We start from the raw sequence: 20,333 nt of genomic DNA, 5'->3' as shown, positions 1-20,333 counted from the left end.
TGGCTTCCTGGAAGCCGCTCGCGGAGCGTGTCCTCTGGGTCAGGTCGGGGCTGGAGATCCCTGCCCGTGGTGGCATGGCACGGGCCACGAGCTCCTTCCTCCCTTTACTGCTGTCCTGCGGGGCACGTATCACGGCCTCACAGCCGCAGACTGCCCAAGCATCAGCCGGCAGAGCACAGCCAGCTTCACCCCGACGTCCTTGCCCATGTGCGTCCTGGGAGAGGGGGGCAGTGACCGTGTGGGTCACGGTCTCTCCGGGACTCACTGAGGTTGTCAAACCCACGTTCCTATCTCTTCGTCCCAACGGTGGCAGGTTCGGCGGTGCGGGAGGGACAGAGGGTGGGGGAGGGCCGGCTGGACGCTTGGCAAGGCGGGTCTCCTCGAGTCCCCCACCCCAAAGGGTGACAGGGCAGCCGGTCTGCCAGCCAAGCGGAGGCCGGGCAGTGCCCGGGGGCCCCCGGCTGCCCTCCACCCACCCACCCACCCAGCCGTGCTCCCCTCGGCTCTGAGGTAGTTATGGGTGAGAGGCAGAGACCGTGTTCTTTCTGGACAGCTCCCGTCTTACTGGATATGATGCCCCTTAAGCTGCCCCGTGCTTTGCAGCGAGCGGTGACAGCGAAACGGGAGTTTCCAGGAGCGCCTGCGAAGGGAGCGGAGCCTCCCTTGGGCCCCGCTTCCAGAAGGTGCGAGACTTAGACCAGAGGGGGCGTCCCGGACCCGGGAGCCGTCTCCGTGACCTCTGGAAGCGCGCGGGGCACCGGGCACTGGCTCACCCCCTCCGCGTATCTCCTCTCTGCCGTCCCACAGGCAAACTGTCCCTGGAAGAGTTCATTAAAGGTGCCAAGAGCGACCCCTCCATCGTCCGCTTGTTACAGTGTGACCCCAGCAGCGCCAGTCAGTTCTGAGGGACCCGGCGTCCGGAAGGTTGCAGAGAAACACAGGCTCTGCCCCGCCGTTTCAGCTTTGCTTGCAAAAGTGGATGCCTCTCCTCCACCGCTCCTGCTCTCCCGGCCGGGGCCCCGGGCGACACGCGGCACCTGCCCGGCCTGGCGGCTGCGCCTCCCCCCCCCCCCCCCCCCCCCCCCCCGGCCTCCTCCTGCCCCGGCCCGGCCCCCAGGGCGCCGCCCGGGCAGGTGTTTACACGCGGGGCTCATAGTTCTCGATTCCGGGGTGCCTCCCCGCCCCGGGGAGCCCAGGGCACGCGGCTGAGGACACTGATGGGACTTCCCAAGATGGAGACGAGGCGGGCTCATCCATCTCGCGATCGCGGGTGACCGTGGGAAAGCCGGGGACAAGAACGGAGGGAGAGGAGACGGGCAAGCCCTCCCCCGTGCATGGCTCCACCTCGCTCGTCCGTGGCCTCCGATCAGAGCTGCTCGCACGTACGCAAACTACGGCCTCCTTTCTTTTGATATATAAATTATGCCCATGGTGAGGTGCAATGTCCCGTGTAGGTCCCGTATTTCATGCCTCCGTTGCCTGTGAAGCGTGGTTCCCTCGTGGCCTGTGATCTCCCCTCCCGCCCCCCTGCCCCCGGCCCCGAACCTGGTTATCTTGTGGTATTTATGCGCTCTCCATCCGCCCGTGTCAAAGGAAATGCATGCGTGCCCCGTGCTGTGGAGACCCTCCCGTCCACGTAGTGAACACAGGCGTCTGTGCAAGGGCTGTCCTCCCGTTGATTGGTCTGGCATTTCCTGTATTAAAATGATCAAATAAACGGAATCCTTGGAGTTGTCTGTTGGCCCCCGAGAGCCCCCCTTGGCTGCCCGCGGCGCTCCGCGCTCGGCTCCAGGTAGATTCAGCGGGTGCAGCTGCCGTTGGTAAACTGGGCCCCGCTGGTGTCCCCGCAGCTGCCACTGTGTCTGTAAATCCTGTGCAGCCTGTTCAATATCTGCCCAATGCCAAGAAATATCCGTGGAAATACAAGAGGACTGGTCCCGGCGGGGTTGACCGCCTTCCCCTCCCCGCCCACCCACCCGGCGTCTCCCACCCCCATTTCATCAACACAGGCCCGGCGAGGGCAGAGAGGGGACCAGGGGCATCGGCACCGGCCGTGAGGGAGACCTGCCTTCTCAGCCTATGACCAGAGGGACACATGCGGTCCCCAGCAGGAGAAAACCGAGCCGAAGGTGATTCCACCCGACTCACAGGTCGAGAAGTCCAAAGGCTGTAGGCGTGTCTAATTTCAGCAGCCGGAGAGAGCATCCCTGGGCCCCCCACGTTCCCTCCACCTTCCCCACCACCCCGCCTCCCAGTCTCACACTCGGCGTTTGTCCTTGCACTTGTCTCTTTGGGGTCCCCACGGTACGGCTCACACGGCATCCCACAGGCAGGAAGAGAAGCAGGCCTGTCTTCTCTTCTTCCTGGAGAGGGGGGAGAACTTTCCAGAATCCTCCCCGCCACCCCTCCCCTTCTCACCAGCTTCGCCTCTCATTGGCTGAAACCCAGGTCCGTGCCTTGGCAGGGGGCATGAAGGGACCGTGACCGGCCAGGCAGGATACACCCTTGGCTCTCAGAGGAGGGCCCACCGTGTCCTTCAGGAACAGGACCGGAGTTCTGTTTCCAAGATGGGGACCCACAGTGTCCGTCACACCTGCCCGTGGGCTGCGGGGCCTCTCCGAGCCTCAGCGTCTCCCCCTGTGGAAGGGGCGAAATGGAGAAGGGGGCATTCGCTCGGAGCCTGCCTCACAGGCTGTCGGGGACCGGGGCTGTTTTGTTGGCTTCAGTCATCTTTTAAGATACGTGCCTCCGTGTAGAAACCATGAGCTGCCTGTGAGGTGCCTTCTGGGCTGGTGGCATTACCAGATCCCAGTTCGTGGTGAATCTCCCTATGTGCCCGCAGCTCTGGACCTTGGTGGGCGGCACTCTCCAGGGGTGGGGGTGGAGGGAGGGAGGCCAGGTGACTTGGGATGGGTCCAGCTTGCTGCCCAAGGGCAAGGTGGTGCCTTGATGACTCTGCCGGGCCCAGGGGAATCTCCCCTCCCAGTGAGGGGCTTGGATTTTACAAAAAAGGTTAAGTCGGTAACTGCTTGTTGGGGAGAGTTTCCGCGCTAGGGTGACATACACGGGAAGGATTGCCGTAGCGGGATCGTCCGGAGAAATAGAACCCACAGGAGAGCTGCGTGCGCACGCGCACGCGCACGGATTTATGATAAGGAATTGGCTCACAGAAGAGCCCCGGGAGGTGTTAAACGGGAACCCCACCCCACCCCGGAGAGCTGATGGGCCTGACGGCCAGAGGTCAACAACCCAGCTCAAGACTTTCAGAGCGAAATTTCCCTTACGGAGTCTTTTGCGTCAGTCAGCGCTTCAACGAACTGGGCGAGGCCCACCCACGTTGGGAAGGGCCATCCGCTTTGTTCGGTCTCCTACCTGAAATGTTTGTCTCATCCAGAAAGGCCCACGCAGACACGGCCAGGATAGTGTTTAAGCAAATATCTGGGTACCCATGACCCGGTCCCACTGGCACAGAAAATTAACCATCCCAAGGGCTTCTGTCCAAATGTGGACGATGTGGTTCTGGGGGTCCTAGTGGACCCTGCTCCAGCGGGAGCTCGCGGAAGTCAGTGGGGCAGTTCTGTGGGCAAGGGGAGTGGCCCCGGAGATGGTATCCAGATGCCAGAGAGCTCAGCTCATCGGAGGGGGAGAGAACCCAGAACTGAATTCAAAGCTGGCTGGTCCGAGCCACCTCCCCAGCGGGAATCCTCTGGCTTGGAGCAAGCTCTTCCAGAGCTGCTTGCTGGAAGGTTCCTCCTCCTGCCCCTCCCTACATTGCAAATTATAGGCCTGGGCCTGCCCCCTTCTTCCCTGCACCCCACCCTCCTACAAGGGTCTCGTCCCGCCTTCTCCTTGCCCCGGGGGAGCCCAGACCCTCTGCCCTCCAGCATGGGCACCTCCTCACCTTGGTTAAAGCTCCTCGGGAGTTTCTTCTGTATCCCTTAGACTCTAGACTGCAGAGCTGATAACGTTATGTGTCTAAAGCAGGCCTTCGAGAAAATGGCCCCGGGCTAGTCTGCGTTTTCCATGACTCTGTGGGACCCCTGTGGTCCCGCCCAGGAAACACAGGATCCCAATGTGCCCCAGAGGCTGCGTGAAGGGTGTGGCTCAGCCCTCCATCCTTCGTGTGGACCGAGCACCCCTGGCCCAGGGTGATATCTCCGTGGAACTTTTCCAGTTGTTCTGACACCCCGGCTCAGTGTCCTGTGCTCGCGGATTAAATACAGCGATAGGAACAACTCCTGATACAGGAAAATGTTTAGAATCTAAGGAAGGAAGCCCTGGGGTGTAGAGGGGATGGTGGGGCGGGGTGGGGGGAGCCGTGTCCGAGGCTGCTCCTCTGGGCAGGTCGTGATCAACCCCCATGAGGGTGGTACTATCACGCCCTCACTCCGAACCCTGGGTTTTTATGAAGGCAGCCTCAGACTTTATCTCTTTGGGTAGGCTGGCCTCCTCTGTGGGAACCGGCATAAGTCGCCAAACCATGAGCCCTGTTTGCCGAGGGCTTCCTAGGACAGAGACTGCTCAGTGTATTGATTTCAACCTCCCATCGACATGCAACGTAGCATTACCGCCCACATGGTACAAACGGGCCACCTGGGGTTTAGAGAAGTGACTTGGTCCAGAAAGGGGGTGGCGGATTTGGGACCGGAACCCAGGTGAAGCTCCCGAGGGCCCAAGTTGTGTGTATCTCCTCGCAATTAGAGAATGGCCTTCAGGTAGCTGACTGGTCCATGCTTCCTTGTCAGCCCTCTGCAGCCACCTTCAGGGCCCCAAGCATCTGGGGAAAAGTCCCTGGGTCCCTAAGGGGGCCACATTTGTGGCCGATCCCCGCCACGGCCTGTGTCCTCCCAGCGGGCCTGTTCTCAGGGCCTGGCCCTGCACTGGGCACCGCCGGGGGCCATCAGCTTCGTTCCCGACACTTGGCGGGCCCGCGCTGGATGGCCAACACTGGCTTCCAGTCTGATCGCAGCTCCCTGAGGAGGGGACAGAAGCCATCAGCCTTCTGACAGGGAGACCGCAGGCCCACAAAAGGTATTCTGGGGGAAGGAGAGTCTGTGCGTGAGTTCTTCCTGTCTCTGACCTTCCCCAGAGCCCCCCTGCCCTGGGCTGAGGGCCAGCAGTGAACAAAGCCCAGTCTGCCCGGAGGAGCTCACTGGCCAGAGGGGAGACTCAGGCATCCAAGAGGAGAGCCCTCAGGCTACATGCACTGGGGCATCTTCATGGAGTCCTGGTGCCTTGGTGCAGCCCTCTCCTGGGCCTGGGGGACACCCAGAAGGCCTCTCAGAGGAGAAGGGGTGAGGGCGGAGTAGATGTTGGAGACACAGTGGCGCAGGAACACTGCGAGCCGGGCCTGGAGGGAGGTGTGTTTAGGGAGCAGACACGCCCAAGGGTGAGCTGGGGACACGGCCGGGCAGGACACCGCCAGGGCCAGGGTCCAGAGGGGCCGCGCGGGGCCGGGGTGAGTGTAGTCTGACTAGCGCAGGGTCCTGGGAAGGAAAGTCCGCCGCCCCTGGAGGGTAAAGAGTAGGGCTCTCCCCCTCCGTCGCCTCTGGGCTCTTTCTAGCAGCTTCTAAGAAAGCCTTGGGGGCTGGGGGGCTCCCTGGGCTCAGACTGTGAGGATGGCCAGGCCACCCGACTCCTGCAGTTCACAAAAGGGCACGCTAGGGCCCATCCTGGCCTCTGGGCTGGGTGTCCCCACAGCTCACAGCTCGAGCGCGCGCACACACACACACACACACACACACTGCGCGCATGCCCAGGTCCCGGCACCGCTGTCCCGCTCTCACAGCGCCGTTCTGTTTACAAGGGCCTCTCGCGCTCCTGCCCCACCTGCCCGCGAGACGAGACCCCGGGAAGGGAATGGACAGGCCCCACGGACCCCCCACGGGCTCCCAAGACTCTACCAGCAGCAACAGCCAGGCCCCTCAGCCCGTGGGGTCCCAGGACGTCAGTAGCAGAATCAGAACGAGCCAGATCCCGACCCCCGACGGTGCCCCTTGCACTGTGTGCGTGTCTGGGGAAGGACCAGTGACGAGGCCCGTGCCTGAGTGTCTGCCCATGGGGATTTGGCGAGGTCCAGTTTGGAGTGTGTGTCTGTCCTCTGTGGAGGGGTCGTGGACACACATCCAGGCACGTCCCGGGCAGAGATGTGGCATCCAGGGTCCGGTCCGTCTGGCCTGGGACTGTGTTGGCAAGCGGGTGGCTCCTGAAGAGGTGGGGGAGGCCGTGTGGAAGCCCAGGCAGCTCATTGGGGGGGGGGGGGGGGGGGGGGGGGGGGGGGGGGGGCGCGATTCACCTTGTCTGTGGCCCTCAGCCTGGCCCAGCTCTGCCACTGCTCCTGTCCCCAGGTGGGGTGACAGTGGCCTTCCTGCCTCCTCCTCCTGGAATTTCACACTCACCCACACACCAGGCCCTTCCTCTGACTACATGCAAATGTCCCTTCCTCCCCGTCTCTCCACCCCGTCTCTCCCCAGATAGTCCCTACAGCCCCCCCCCCCCCTACTCCCCTCACTCACAGTGAATTTTGTCACTTCATTTCCTTCCGGTCACCTTTGCCCCTGGATGCGGTGCCGGGCCCAGCACAGGATTAGCTGCCCAGGAGGAGACCAACGGGAATCAGCCCGTGGCCCCTCCGACCCCCTGCAGCTGCACCACGAGGGCCCTGGACACAGAGGCCGAGGTTCAAGTCCCAGCGTGGCCACCAATGAGCCATGTGACGCCAGACAAGGTCCTCCCTGTCCTCTCCTGTAACACAGGGTGACCTGGACCCTGCGTGTCGGCAGGAGGAGGGGCCCTGGGGCAGGGGGCAGCTATCTACTCTTCAGACTCCCCAGTGGCCGCCAGTGTCTCCTTGATCCCGCAGATGTGGGGCCGTGAGGCCAGGGCCGAGGTTAGGACGAGACACCCCCAAGGGGGCAGCTCTGGCGTGGGAAGGACACGGACCTGGGACCATGCGAAGACGCGGAGGGGGTGACACTGATGCGTGGACACCCACGGGACCTGGATCCTGGCTTCGAGGACAGCTCAGTGGGTGGGGGCCCCAGAGAACATTGCCCCGCCTCTTCCCACACCCACCTGTATGGCCCGCAGGGCTAGGGCAGGAGGGGCAGGGGGCGGCGTCACCAGGGCACCTCAGTAGGTGGCTGGGGGTGTAACCCATCCCGGACAGGCCAGGGCAGCAAGCACAGGCCACAGGGCCCCGTGGGCTGTTCACCGGGCTGGTGCGACCGAGGCAGGAGGGGCGGTGGCTGGGCCGGGAGACGGGCTTCACCTACTGGGGCAGTGGCTGTGGACAAGGCTGGCCGGAGCCCCTTTCCCCAGCGTTTGTTGAGTGACTGAATGACCTGACAGCTTGGTCTCAGTGCCCAAGTGGGCCGGGGAACCTCCAACACAAGGCGCTGCTGCCCCCTGGTGGCTGCGGCCGGGAGGGCTGTCTCAGGCTCGGGCGTGCCGATCCCCAAGGCCTCCCGGCCTGGTTTCAGAGCCGCTTGGGCCTGCTTTATACCGCTTTCTGTCCCCGTTCCACTGGACAGATAAGGGGACACAGGCTCAGAGGAGCACCTTTCTGTGTGGGCCACACAGCGTACAGAGGCTGAGGCCGGGCTCCTGATACCCAGGACTCAGGAGGCCCAGTTAAATCTGAATTTCAGATAAACAGATACACGCCCCACGCATCAGCTTCCATGTTTATTTGCTGAGTCCGGCGACGCTATTTGTCCAGCCAGGGAGCAGAGTGTGCACAGTCCCCGGGGGGGCAGGTCGGAAGCTTCGGGGGCCCGGCCACCTCACAGGCCACCTCTGGCCGTGACCCTCCCCGTTCTAGGGTTAGCAGTGAGGGTGGAAAAGAAATCCTCCCCTAGAAACAGCAGCAAGGATTTCTCAGGTTTTCCGTCCGTGCACTAAATTCTGGGCTTTGTAATAAGGGCCGGTGAGGGACTCGAAAGCCTCCCTTTCACGGGGAGAGGCCACGGTGGGGCCGCGTCCGTGCGGCTCCGGGTGCCCACCTGAGCAGGGCTCTGGAGCCAGAGGCGCTGCTGCCCCAGGCGGGGAAGGAGACCGAGGCAGCAGGCGACAGGACAGCGGTGTCCCCACCGCTGCAGGGAGAGAGGAGGATCGTTCCTGCCATGGCTCTTTTCAGTAAGTGACCAGGAGCCAGACTGGCCAGGGAAGCAGAGACCTATTTACTCTGAGATCCTCTGGACTCGCTGGCTTCCCTTGGACGAGTCACTTGGCCTCTCTGGGCTTCAAATTCAGCAACGTATGTGTAGGCTAGGAAAAGCGCCCCAAGCGGACGCGGGAGTCACATGTCCTGCCTCTGTCCACAGCCGTGGGACTGGAGCCACTCATTTCTGAGCCCCTTTCCTCACCTGGGAGACTTGTGATTTCTTTAAAATCAGCACAGACACGTGTGAAGGCACCTACGCAGTCTCCACCCCGCTCCTCAGGCCCCGATTCTCCTACCACCAGTTTGCGGGCTCTTCTGGAAAGCCCGTGCCCATCCGCGTGTGTGCGGCCACACACAGAGTTGGGTGGGGGTGTGCTTTGGGATGGCTTTCAACGGCGGCACGCTGCCCGCTGCCCCCCACCCCGCTCCCTCTCACTCTAGCTGGGAGATGGGCCCCTGTAGGCCTGCGTCCTCCCGGCAGCCACCGGCCCGTTCCACTGATCTTCGGCACCCTCCTGGACACGCGGGTCGTGTCCCACACGTGCTGTTACAACGCACAGTGAAAAGCCTGTAAGAGGGTTTGTCGGGAAATTCTTAGAATTGCCGGGTGAGATAGCGTGGCTTGTTTTTCACATTTGCCAAATTGCCTCCTCACGATCCCCCTTCCGTCTAGTGTGTCAGTGCACCTAAGCCGGCGACCCAGGCTCGTCTGGCACATTAACGTCATCTCTCGCGCTTGGGGACCTCCTGCCCAAAGGCTTTTCTTTTCTGTGGACCCAGGTTCGTGTCTTGCCTACGTCCTGTCGCCTCGTTCCTTTATTTACCGCAGCTCTTCCGGTACGAAGAAAGGTAGCCCCATTCCTGTGGTTCCCGTCGGTCCCGTACCTCTTTGACTTCAAATGTCTTCTCGCTTGGCGGTCTAACCCGCTACGATGGTCACCTAGGATGTGCCGTGGAAGGAGTGAGTCGGGGAGACTCTTGCTTTTTTCAGGTGGGTGCCCCGTTTCCGGAGTGTGCGGCGGGCCCGGCGACCCGTATTTCTTAGATGCTCCCTCAATGAACAGAATGCAGAGCCAGAGACCATTGCCTTGGACCTTGGACTTTAGACCGACAGCTGGAAACCCCTGGGTCCCTCCCCAAGGAAGGCCTGTCTGGTCTCCAGCACCTTCAGGACGGAAAATTCACCTGTTGCCTTGGTGGAGGCCCAGAGCCACTGTCCTCACTGACCTCACGCTGCAAGTCTAGAAACATCCAGTTTCTGTGAATGACTAGCTAGTGCCACCTTTAAGCCCTGCACGGCGAACCGGGACCCGAGAGGGTCTCTGGAGTGTTCACACACACCCGGCACCTGAGAGTTCCGTTCTGACTAAACTCACTTGCCTCCTCCCGGGTGTAAGGACGAGTGAAGACCGTTGGGCCCGGGGCCAGGCCCCGTCACCCTCCAGACCCAAGTGCGGCCCTGGCAGAGCCCAGGAACTCGGGGGTCACGAGCAGCTTCAGCAGGCTGCCAGGAGTTGGGCTGAGGCTGCCGTGTGGGCGGAACGGACGACCCGGGCCCGCTTCTGTCCCCACCGGCCAGTTGGCTGGACTGCATTTTACCTCGCTGCTAAGAGCAGTTTCCAAGTCCCTGGCATACTTTGAGCGAGGAAGTACGCTCTCCCTCTTTCTCTCTTCCGTCCAAGTTCACTGCTACCACTACAAGGTCATCCTTCCTTCCTGTTGAAGTAGAAAAAGACCTGACTGATGTCCCGAGCTCCCAGGCTCGGTGACTAGTCCCACTTCTCGACGCCAACTCCTCTGCCACGAACACCCTGAAGAATCACAAGAGGATGTGCTCACAGAAGCGGGACAAAGTGTCGACGGAAGAGGCTTCTCCTCCCCTCGGCCCCAACTCCAGCCAGACCTGTATCTCGTACACAGCTCCTGAGAGGTATCACTCCCATCTGACAACTAAAATATGCTCGCGGGCCTAAGAAGGGAGATCAGAGCCGGGGACGAGCCCAGCCCAAGTAGGGCCGAGCAGCCGAGGAAGAGGCAACGGCAATCACAGCGACGCAGTGTCCATGTGCAACTCGGGTCTTGGGGGAAGGTGGCTTTTTAGGAAACAGAAGCCATTCCCCTCAAATCCTTTGGCAAATGTGCTCACACAGCAGGAGCTGGCGGGCTCGGCTTCCTTTTCTCCCCGAGAGGAGCCGCAGCCTTCCCATCTGGACTTCCTGTGCGCCTCCAGACACGCGGCGCCGCTCGGGGACCGGTGGGGGCCGGTGGCTTACCAGAGCCAGGCCTCCCCTCCCCGCGTACAGCTACTGCAGGGATTCGACGTTCCCATCTTGGGGGGTTACCTGCTGTCCTTTTTTGGGCAGGGGGGGGTTGGAGTTGAGGAAGAGAACATAAAAGCCAGCGGACGAGGTCACAGGCGGCAGAACTCTACAACGCGGGAGCATCGTCGTCGAATTTATTAAAGTAAGTTGACTGCCAAACGCTGTACCACTCTCCTAACGCGTAGCTACACAGCTTGTCCTGGGGGAGAAGACGGGCGGGAAGGAAAGGTGGGGCCCGAAGGCAGCACGCAAGGGGTTTCACGGGCCCTCCTTCCCTGGGCACAAGCCCTGACGCGACAATCAGTCAACCAGGGGCTCTGGGCCCTCCTCCACCAGCCACTTCTGTGGACACTCGGGGGTCTGACCCGGGCCAGCAGCAGAGGGCACGGCCGGTCTCGTCCACGCTTCTCCTTCCGCCTGCACGTGGGCCGGGTCCACTGTTCTTTATGCAAATGCGCGGCCAGCTTTCTACAAAACTCACGTACTTGAGAGAAAAACGCTCAACAGGACAAAGGGAATTTTGATGGCTTTTCAAAATACTGAAAACCACGGGCTTTCAAGTCCTCGGTGACAACCTTCTCGGCAGCGGGGCAAAACATCGGTCCCCCCCTCACGACACACACTCGGGATGAGCCGTTTGGAATGGACACGGTGTAAAAACTCCCCAATGCCCGATTATTTCAAGATACTTTATTTTTAAAACCGGTCACAGCACTAAGCTTTCGGCCCGTTCTGCCGACGCACAAGCTACAAACGCTTGCTCAGCAGCTGAGGGGCACTCTTTAGTAGCATGTTTGAAAAGTGAATAAAAATCCGTATAAAACAAATATTCAAATAGTTTCCATAGGAACACAGATAAGTGACCCCAACTCCTAGTCTTCCGTATTGTTGCATCCGTGCCAACCCTACTTGCAAAGACATTTCGAAACTAGCGGTAATTAAGTTAGACGGTCCCCCCCAATCCCAGAATTCAAGCTAAACTCCCGAGTGAGCGGCTCCAGGAGCGGCACCTACACGTTAATGCTGGCCGAGGCGCAGGCGGCCGGGGGGCGCTTCATCCCACTCTCCCGGGCGCAGGACACGGGCAGCGCGCTCGCGTCCTGCTCCTCCGCTTCGGGCGGGAAGTCGTGGTTCTGGATCTGCTGCATCCGTTGCCTGAGACAGAAGTGGCACAATCAGAAACCCTGATCACCGACCCGGGCAGCCTCGCCACGAGAATAACTTCTTTACGAGCCCATTTACTTCCTCGGTTACTATGTCATCAGGAGGCAAGTCAACGTATTTCTAAGGCAAGCATTTCTTCACAACCATTCTTTTGGTAACAGGGAAACCACAGGCCGTACACACCTGTCAAAATATTCTAGTCATACAGAAATACTCTAATGGCTCTTTTTTGAAATAGTTACACCTTTGCAAAAATCTGAAAGGAAATACAGATCGGTATTAGGAGGATTTTCTTTCCGTTTGTATTTTCCAAATTCTGGAAAGCACATATTCTTAATACAGGCAGAAAATAAGCTGTTTTTAAAAACACTGTATTTAAATCTAAATAGAATGATTTCTTACTCAACCAGACAAGAGCCAGTAAAAACCCAAGAAGAAATCTATTCTTACGAGACCCACATACATGCACGGAGACTCTGGTCACTAACCATGTCGGCCCCGACATCACGTAGTAGATGGTTGGCCTCTGGAACCCGTTGAAAGTAGAAGCAGCAGCAACAGTGTAAGCACCCATGTTTTCAAAGAGCATCCAATCGCCCACGTGCATCTCGGGCAAGTCACAGCGCTCAACGATGCGATCAAGGCCGTCACATGTTGGTCCCCATATGCTGGTTGAGTAGTATTTCTCATCTGGTTTGGGTCTCTGCGTTTAAGACAGAAAAATATACCTAGTTACACTTGTTAGGACCAAACATCTTTCACTGGTGTATGTGTTATATTCAAAAGGTACAGGGGCGCCTGGGTGGCTCAGTCGGTTAAGCGTCCGACTCTTGATTTTGGCTCAGGTCATGATCTCGCGGGTCCGCGGGCTCAAGCCCCACGCTGGGCTCTGCAAAGACACCGCAGAGACTGCTTGGGATTCTCTCCCTCCCTCCCTGCCCTTTCCCCACACGCCCTCTCTCAAAACGAGTAAAAGAAACTTAAAAAAAAAAAGTACCTTCTGCAAAAGGGGCTTCACGTGTGCGTGATCATAAAGGATGCAATTAAATGATCCATACACTCCGTCATTCACGTAATACATAAAGGTTTGTTCACTCGACTCATCTTCATCTGGAAAGGCAGACTGGTCTCAATTACCACGTTTTGTACCAACGCACAGTTATGCAAGCAAGGATTCAACCTTTATACGCACCATCAGAGCCCGTCTGTTCCTTTACTACGAGCTTTTTGGCAATGATATTAACTGCAAGCGTGAAAGCGGACGCGACGTAGTATCTGCCGGGCTCAGCTATGACTCGCACCCCCGAGTCTGCCGGGAAGTACTTGTCCAGGGCGGGGTTGATAACACTGGTGATCTAGGAGAGAGAGACAAGAACGGTCATCATCAAGGGGAACTCGCAAAACCAGTGCTCTGGGAAGTAACAGAATAAAAAAAGGTGAAAGCAGCCACCAGCAGGGAGGTTTAGGATCGAGCAACAACGGCAAGAGAACAAACATCTCCCTAAAAACCAGCCTGCGTGTCCCGTGGTTTCATCTGGATTCCCCTCCGGACACTCCCCTATCCTTTAGAAGATGTTATGGGTTATGAGTCTATCAAGTGATAGTATAAATTTATTACTGCTTACTAAGGTTTCAAGGGGCCTGAATACTTTAATCTATCCAATAGGATAAAGCCATCCTGCCTGTCTCATAAGATTTTTACAAGGTGGGCCTATTTCACAAACTCAACCACCCTGTAATGGTCCAATTAACAGTATGTCCACTTTAACTTCCTAAGTGACTAAACAATTAAAACGTCTAAAGAGAAATACAAAACCGAGAAAAAGCACATTTGGGGTAATGATGTACCAAAGTCTGCGTGCTCACTTTCCACAGCAACGTTTCCTAACATAATCAACTATTTTCCAAGATTTGGGGGGAAACGGACTCATTTTGGCTTACAAAACCAAAGGATATTAAATACAATTTTAAATAGCACAGAACTTACTGAAAACATTAATACTAAAACATTATTTTTATGTCTGTGCAATTTCTTTTGATATTAGTTAAAACTAACAACTTAAAGTTTCAAAACACTCCAAAATGGAACTTGTGAAAATAGCTATGAATATTATAGTTTTATTATAATTACCTCTTCAAATTTAAGCTTTACATCCTCAGACCCAGGAAAGCCGCCACCGATATCGAGCAGACACATGTTGAAACCAACCTCAGCCTAGAGTCAAGAACATTCGGTCAATCGAGTAGTCAGATTGGTACCAAGTCTTAAAATTCTATGCAGATGGATTTAAGCCTCTGGAATATGAGGTACTTCCCCAGGTTAATTCTAGAATGAAGTCTAGTCACTGTTAGCCCTGCCCCCTCCTCCCACCCCCACACTTGGGTTTACATATGCTTACCCCCATGTCAAAGACACAGCGGGCGTCGGAGATGGCCTGCACGAAGGTCTCGGGATCGGTACAGCCACTTCCCACGTGGAAGCTGGGGCAAAGAAAGGAGAATATATGATTCCTTGCTATTTCTGAAAAGAACCATTTACAGAAGACCTATGAAAGGCGCACTAAGATCTTAGCGTCTATGCCACCACCAAGAGCTCACCTGACTCCGATGACATCAATATTTAGCTCCCTCGCCCGTTCCAAAAGAAGCCTGCTGGTTTTGAGTGTGGCACCAAATTTAACACTGAGGCGACAGACTGCCTTGGAATCATCGGTGGCAATCCGCAAAACCAACCTAGAAGCAGGAAGATCGTATGAAATTTCCCATGACAGAAGACCGCTTACAGCCACGGTTAAAACAACAAGGCTCTGTGGCTCGGATATCCTGCGGCTCGAGCTTCACACGGTTTCACTCAAGAAGTTTTCCGATTTTCGACTCTGCCCGACCCAGCACACTTTTATACTTTACTAAGGTACAGAAATTTCAAAACCGGAAATCTGAGTTTGACAACCTGCAGACCCCATACCTGACCCTGCCCTCAAAACGGAGTAACTCACTTTGCCTTTGGGTGAGCTCTGGCAACTTTCATCAACTCCACTTCACTGTCAAAAGTCATCATCTGGACTCCGTTATTGGCAGCGTACTTAATCTGAGACACTTGTTTACAAGGATTTGCATAGATGATCCTCTCCGGAGGCACCCCGAGACTCTGCACCAGTTGGATTTCAGTCTGAAAAAGAATAGATCGTGCATTATATACACACGGCTAATCGACGAGAGAAAAGAAAAACACGGCAGCTTGCGCACTACGATCTGCTGCCCAAGAAACACAACTTTGATCTGTCCTGCTGGGAACACCAGCGCCATTTTATAGAAGGACCCTGGAGCCCTGCCGCTTTTGCTTACCTTGCTGGCACAGTCGAATCCTGTCCCAATGGCAGCTAGGGTCTTCACTATGGTTCTGCTATCATTGCATTTAACTGCATAAAAGGGGGTGACCCGAGGAAGAGCTTTTAACCATCTCAGATGTTTCTTTAGAATGTCTCCCAGATCCGCGACATAGAAGGCATCCTTATCATCCTGCAGAAAGAGTGTTTGCAGGGGACTCAGCAGCAGCCTAATAATACGTCCCACATGCGGCCCCTCTGCTCTCCCATCGTTCTCAGTGAACCCTCATCTTTTTACTCCCGTCACTGACACGAATATCACCATTACCACTGGGTGATCCACAGCTAATAAACCCCAAATTCCCTAACAAGACATTTGAGCTCCATCACATTTCCTTAAGGTTCCCACTCCAAGTTCCCCACTCATCTGCCCAGCATTTTCAAAGCTGCACTGCCAGCATGGACTTGATATACTTACAGAAGAAGAAACTTCATTGATTTTTTGGTCCAGAATGTCCTTGGCAGTAAAGCCTTCATCGAGGAAATGGCAGTCAAACTCTGCATTACTAAAGCTGTTCATGGTTTCTTGATGTTCCTCCGAAACGTAACAAACTGCAAACGGGGTGGAGAAATTCACTCAGAATTCACTGCGACACTTAATAATGCTTAACAATAACCTGCAACAACCACGGATACTTACGTGGAAAACTAAGAGACGGAATTTAAAGAAATTATTGCCAGCTTTTCACAAAGGCAATTCTCCGGGATCCCAAGCCCCCCGGAGGAAGGGCGTGCCCTCGGTGCAGCAGTGGAAAAGTCCCGATGAACACAGAATTCGCCGTCTCCCTTGGGAACACATCAAATTGAAACATCAGACACGGACTGCACACACACAGGAAGCCGGGCTACTCCAGCACCCCCGCAGACAGCTCGCTCCCTGGATTCGGGAATCGCATTATTCCAGGTGGAAGTCACATGACCCCACAAACCTCTACACCATCCAAGTGGACACCAGATTCAACACTAGCCTTTTTCAAAGCCCCATGCTAAAATTCCATATGCAGTACTGCACATCCCAAAATAAGCGTTTCAAGTATTTATGCTAAAAAACCTACAGAAAGCCGGTTTCAGAATCTTCACTTAGTTCACAAACGTGGACAACAAATTTTATAGTGGTCAGTTTACTTGATTTCAGAGATGCTTTAGCTTTTTAGAAGCTTAAAACAGCGTTACGCTAATTACGGAAAGGCACCCTAGAAACATCTTGTATTTCCTATTTTCACTAAGTCTTGCACCAGAGTAACTTAGTGACTAAAAGGCATCGTGGAAGTGTCTAAGGCTCAACTTACTGAGTGCTCTTAAGTTTCCTAAAAATGTTGTGAATTTTTATGCTATTTTATTTTCATACCAGGCATATGTTGTTGTTTTTTTTTTTTTAAGTGCAATCTTCCTATCAAGAAGATGCACCATGGCTGCTGTATCTGATCAGAAATCAGCATTCTGGAGGCAGGGTTGGCTCTTGTCCAGTGAGCACAACTCTGGCAACCTCTTCTGTCCTCACAGGCACCCTAACACTTGCTTAGCTACCGACAATAACCACATGGAAGTTCATTTTTGGCTAACTTTACAAATAACAAAAATAAAGAAGCGTACGCGGATTATGAATAAGCAAAAGTAAAGCTCGTCACAATCTGAGCCACTGTCCTTGGCCTTCATGAAATGGGACACTGGTAAAGGAGTGACCTTAAAATTACCGATTTTAACCTGTTTAATTGCTGCTAGGCAGGGGACTTTGTTTTCACTGTGCGACCCGCTTCAGTGCCTGCAGCCTACGGCAGGGAGGCCAGGCAATGGTTCGGGGCCACGGTTGGCTCTGGCATGGGGCACTATGAGAGGCCCAGGGGGACGAGCCTGCCATAAACCCAAACCCATGCATGGCAGGACTTGTTTCTTGATCTAATGTAGACAAGATCTAATGTAACGTGACTTTCTGGCACTATCAGCCTCCTACGTTGCCCAAAGCACCCCTAGAGGCAGGCAGGGGACTAAGGGGACAGCAAACCCTTTTCGGCTGTGTAAATAACACACAGCGTAGGCCTCTCAGGGGCAGACAGGGTTATTCAGTCAGGGCCTATCTTTAAGGCAACGTTCAAGCCTACACCTGGGAGGTTTTCATTACCTTGCACTATGTCACTACTACGAACCTTCTAAAGGTTTACTTTAATAACTTGCAACATAAAGAAATCCCACCTTCCGGGGTTTGTATAGCGAAGCTCCTTAAAATGATGAGTCAATTAGCACAAGATCCCACTTTTCTGCTACGAAATTCTTTGCTGCCAACTGGGAAGTATTACAAGAGGCAGAGACTGATTTAAAGGAACGGAAAACGTTTCACAAGTCAACTGAATTCTGCCCACTTTCAGGTTTACGTGAAGTCAACACATTCTTTGTCCTCCCCAGACATTTCAAGAGGCTGTGCTCTCCATACGCTCCCCAATTACTTGGGATTCTCAAACAACCGCCATCAGCTTTCTTCTGAAAACCGGAGGGCTGCCTCCTAACTGCAGGTCTGCTCGCCTGACCCGCGATCTTATACATTCTAGGCCTTTCTTCAATCGCGAGGTCCAAGATTCCCTAAACGGACAATCGCAACTCACGGCCAATGGAGACTTTATCGCCACAGTTACTACAAGGCTCTCTTGGCTCCAGCAACTCCGGCGAATTTCGAGATCGGGTCATTTCGTCTGCACGCGAAAACTAAGGGATACAAAACTCCAGGACAACGAGGCAAAACGGTTTGCCTCATCCTAATAAAAGTGAGAGGAGCGATGGGAGCCCGAGACCTGCACGGGCTCGCTCATCTCTCTCCTGCACCTGCTGCCGGGCTTGCCACGCGCGTCTTAAAAAAGAATAGCGGTTGAAGGAACCCCGGGCCTTCCCATCAGCTTCCGGCTCTGAACACTCACTGACGTGGTTCGGAAGAGGTGAAACGCAGTCCCCTCCAGCCCAGGCTGCCCTAAGCCGGGGCCATCGCGGGCAGGACGGGCCGCGGCGAGGGTGGCCGCACCGGGCCAGGGGGTCGGCGCCCCCCTTCACGGGGGAAACCGGGCCCCGGAGGGCAGCGACCACCCGGCTCAGGGAGCCGCAGCCGGCTCTGCGACCACGTGTCCCTCACAGATTCAGGCGCAGGGTCGGTCGCCCGGCCTCCGGCCCGGCGCGCAGGGACACGTGGCCGTCCCCCCTCCTGCCTCCCAAGCGCCCAGACGCGCCCCTCTCACCTTAGAGCGCACCGGCGCCGCGGGCCAGCCCCATGGAGATGCCGCCGCCGAGCGCGCAGGACCGCCGGCCGCCCCCGTCAGCCGCCCGCCCGCCGCCTCGCTCCCTCCCGCGGAGGACCGCCGGCCCGAGGTGGCGCCGGAGCTCTGGCAGAGGGGCGGCGGCGGCGGAGGCTGAGGGGACTGACAAAGCCGACGGGCCGCCGCTCCGCTATTTATAGCGCCGCGCGTGTCGTCATGGAGACGCACCAGCTCAAACCAGCCGCGATCGGTTCCGTCCGGGCGTCCCCCGAGGAAGGGGGCGGAGCGCGGTGGCTGCGGCCAACCCGCGGCCGGACGGAGGGGCGGGGGGCGCGGGCAGTTGTACGTCAGCAGCTCCGAGCGCCACCCGGCCCGCCCCCGGCCTCGCGCCCCTCCCGGCCCTGCGGCGGACTTGCGCACGCGCATTACGCCGCAGGAAGACTCCAGCGGCCTCGCACCCCTCCCGGCCCTGAGGGAGGCACGCGCACGCGCACGACGCCGCGGGGCGCCCCCGGCGGCCCCGCGCCCTCCCCGGCCCTGCGGCGGGACCGCGCACGCGCACCACGCCGCAGGTCCCGGGATCTCTCCTGGCGCCCGCCGTCCGCCTGGGTCCCAACCTCGGGGGCGGGAGCCTGCCCCGCGCAATTGCGAGACCTGCTGCTGGCCGACGCCGACTTTCAGCATCTGCGCCGGGCAGAACTGTTCTTCCACTTGGCCCTTTATAAATGCCGTGCGCCCTAGCCAAGAGAAAGGAGCTCGCGGGCGCGAGCGGGCCACGTGGACCCCGCCGGGCGGACTCTGGCCCCTTCTGCCGGGGCCCCTCCAGTTCTAGGGACGGGACCTGTAACGATCCTGGCTCCGCTCCAAGAACGGGACACAGACGCAGACAGGGGCAAGGTGCATGCCGAGGGTCACCTGGCAAGTTGGTGGCGCCGCTTCAGGCCCTTCCTGAGCCAATAAACCGTGCCTGACCTATCCAGGTGTGTTCGACTAGGTGGCCGGGAGCAATGGCCACGCCAAGACCCTTGTTCAGTGTTCAGCTAGAGGCTTGTCTAAGGGCCGAAGGGGAAGGGGGAGGAGGTAGAGCGTCCGGAAGTCACTGAGCACCCCCCCCCCCCCCCGGCTCACGCTGCCCTTTACCATATTGGATGGCACTCGTCGATGACTAGACATCTCCAAGGCAAGCTGCGATTGCCTCGCATTAAAGTCTCCACAGTGAATACGTAAAGGCAAAAGGCTTAGGAAATTGGTTGTCCTTTAGAGCGCACGTGGCCTCTGGTGGAGGACTGTGCCTCTCCATTGTGGGACACCCCACACCGCTGGCCCCAGGGAGAGGAAGGAATTGGGGGTACTGGAGGGTTGCCAGTGAGGATTTAGAAAACATTGAAAATAGCCCAGGTCACAGTTGGTGCAGAGGGACCCTGGAGGAGCTCAGTGCTCTAGCCTGTTCCTGGCCCCAACTTGCTGTGTGATCTTGGGTAAATTCCGTCCCTTCTCTGGGCACGAGGTTTGACTAGATGACCCAAAGATATTTATAGCTGCAAAACCCTGAGGCATTTTGAAAACCTTTGTCCTGTCCCCTAGGCCTGGGACCCACCTCGCTCAACTTTATTTCTATTTCCGTATGGTCCTTGAGCAGCCACTGGGAGGGTGCCTGGCAAATTGGACTAGAGAAGGGAGGAGGGGGTTTATCTCCACCCTAACAAGCTTAATTCCTATGGAGGGATGAGATTACTCCCCCTTCAGAGAACATTCCAGCCCAGACACTTTAGAATCATGATGAACATTTGTCCCCCCTCTGTGAAGAAACGTTTTCTCCCAATGCCAGAGTTTTCCTCACATTCCACAAGTCTCCAATGCCAAGGCCAAGAGGGGAACAGTGTCCACACTCCCAGCTTTCCTTGGCCCGTCAGTCAGCCAGTCATTGCCAGGCGAACATTGTGCTGGCTCTCTCGCCTCCTCCAGGCTGAGGGCACAGGATGTCTCCACACCTGGATCCTGGTAACAGCCTGGAGGGAAGGGCAGTCCGCCCATGTCTTGCCACTTCCCTGAGGCTCTGAGC

At 57.0% G+C, this 20,333-nt stretch overlaps 2 protein-coding genes and 1 non-coding gene across 4 annotated transcripts in view; 1 reads left to right on the top strand and 2 right to left on the bottom strand.

Moving 5' to 3' along the window:
• The window catches only part of HPCAL1 (hippocalcin like 1), a 105,215-nt gene extending 103,493 nt beyond the window's left edge, over positions 1-1,722 (top strand). Inside the window, exon 5 of the mRNA XM_043604546.1 lies at positions 808-1,722. Coding sequence (XP_043460481.1) covers positions 808-905 — 98 coding nt within the window. The 3' untranslated portion in view covers positions 906-1,722. The remainder of the gene's footprint in view (positions 1-807) is intronic.
• Positions 1,723-11,160: 9,438 nt separating this feature from the next.
• ODC1 (ornithine decarboxylase 1) lies at positions 11,161-18,673 on the bottom strand. 2 transcript variants are annotated; one of them, XM_043604545.1, is made up of 12 exons: positions 18,254-18,673; positions 15,676-15,821; positions 15,454-15,587; positions 14,995-15,168; positions 14,646-14,818; positions 14,248-14,382; positions 14,049-14,130; positions 13,781-13,864; positions 12,842-13,004; positions 12,647-12,759; positions 12,138-12,352; positions 11,161-11,640 (listed from the first exon to the last, which is right to left on the bottom strand). In XM_043604545.1, exons 3-12 carry the CDS (start codon positions 15,553-15,555, stop codon positions 11,496-11,498), a joined length of 1,386 nt encoding a protein of 461 aa, XP_043460480.1. In that variant the 5' UTR covers positions 15,556-15,587; positions 15,676-15,821; positions 18,254-18,673; the 3' UTR covers positions 11,161-11,495. The 2 variants fall into 2 exon arrangements, with proteins under 2 accessions (XP_043460480.1, XP_043460478.1); XM_043604543.1 differs by lacking the exon at positions 15,676-15,821 and having other exon boundaries at positions 18,254-18,433.
• On the bottom strand, positions 16,775-16,909 carry LOC122467420. Its single transcript, XR_006292949.1, has one exon. It is a non-coding gene; the product is annotated as a small nucleolar RNA SNORA42/SNORA80 family (small nucleolar RNA).
• Positions 18,674-20,333: the final 1,660 nt, after the last annotated feature.

The sequence above is a fragment of the Prionailurus bengalensis genome, chromosome A3 (genome assembly GCF_016509475.1).
Source record: "Prionailurus bengalensis isolate Pbe53 chromosome A3, Fcat_Pben_1.1_paternal_pri, whole genome shotgun sequence".
Lineage (NCBI taxonomy): Eukaryota > Metazoa > Chordata > Mammalia > Carnivora > Felidae > Prionailurus > Prionailurus bengalensis.
The sequence above is the reverse complement of the archived record's forward strand: the minus strand, read 5'-3'. Positions and strand labels throughout refer to the sequence as shown.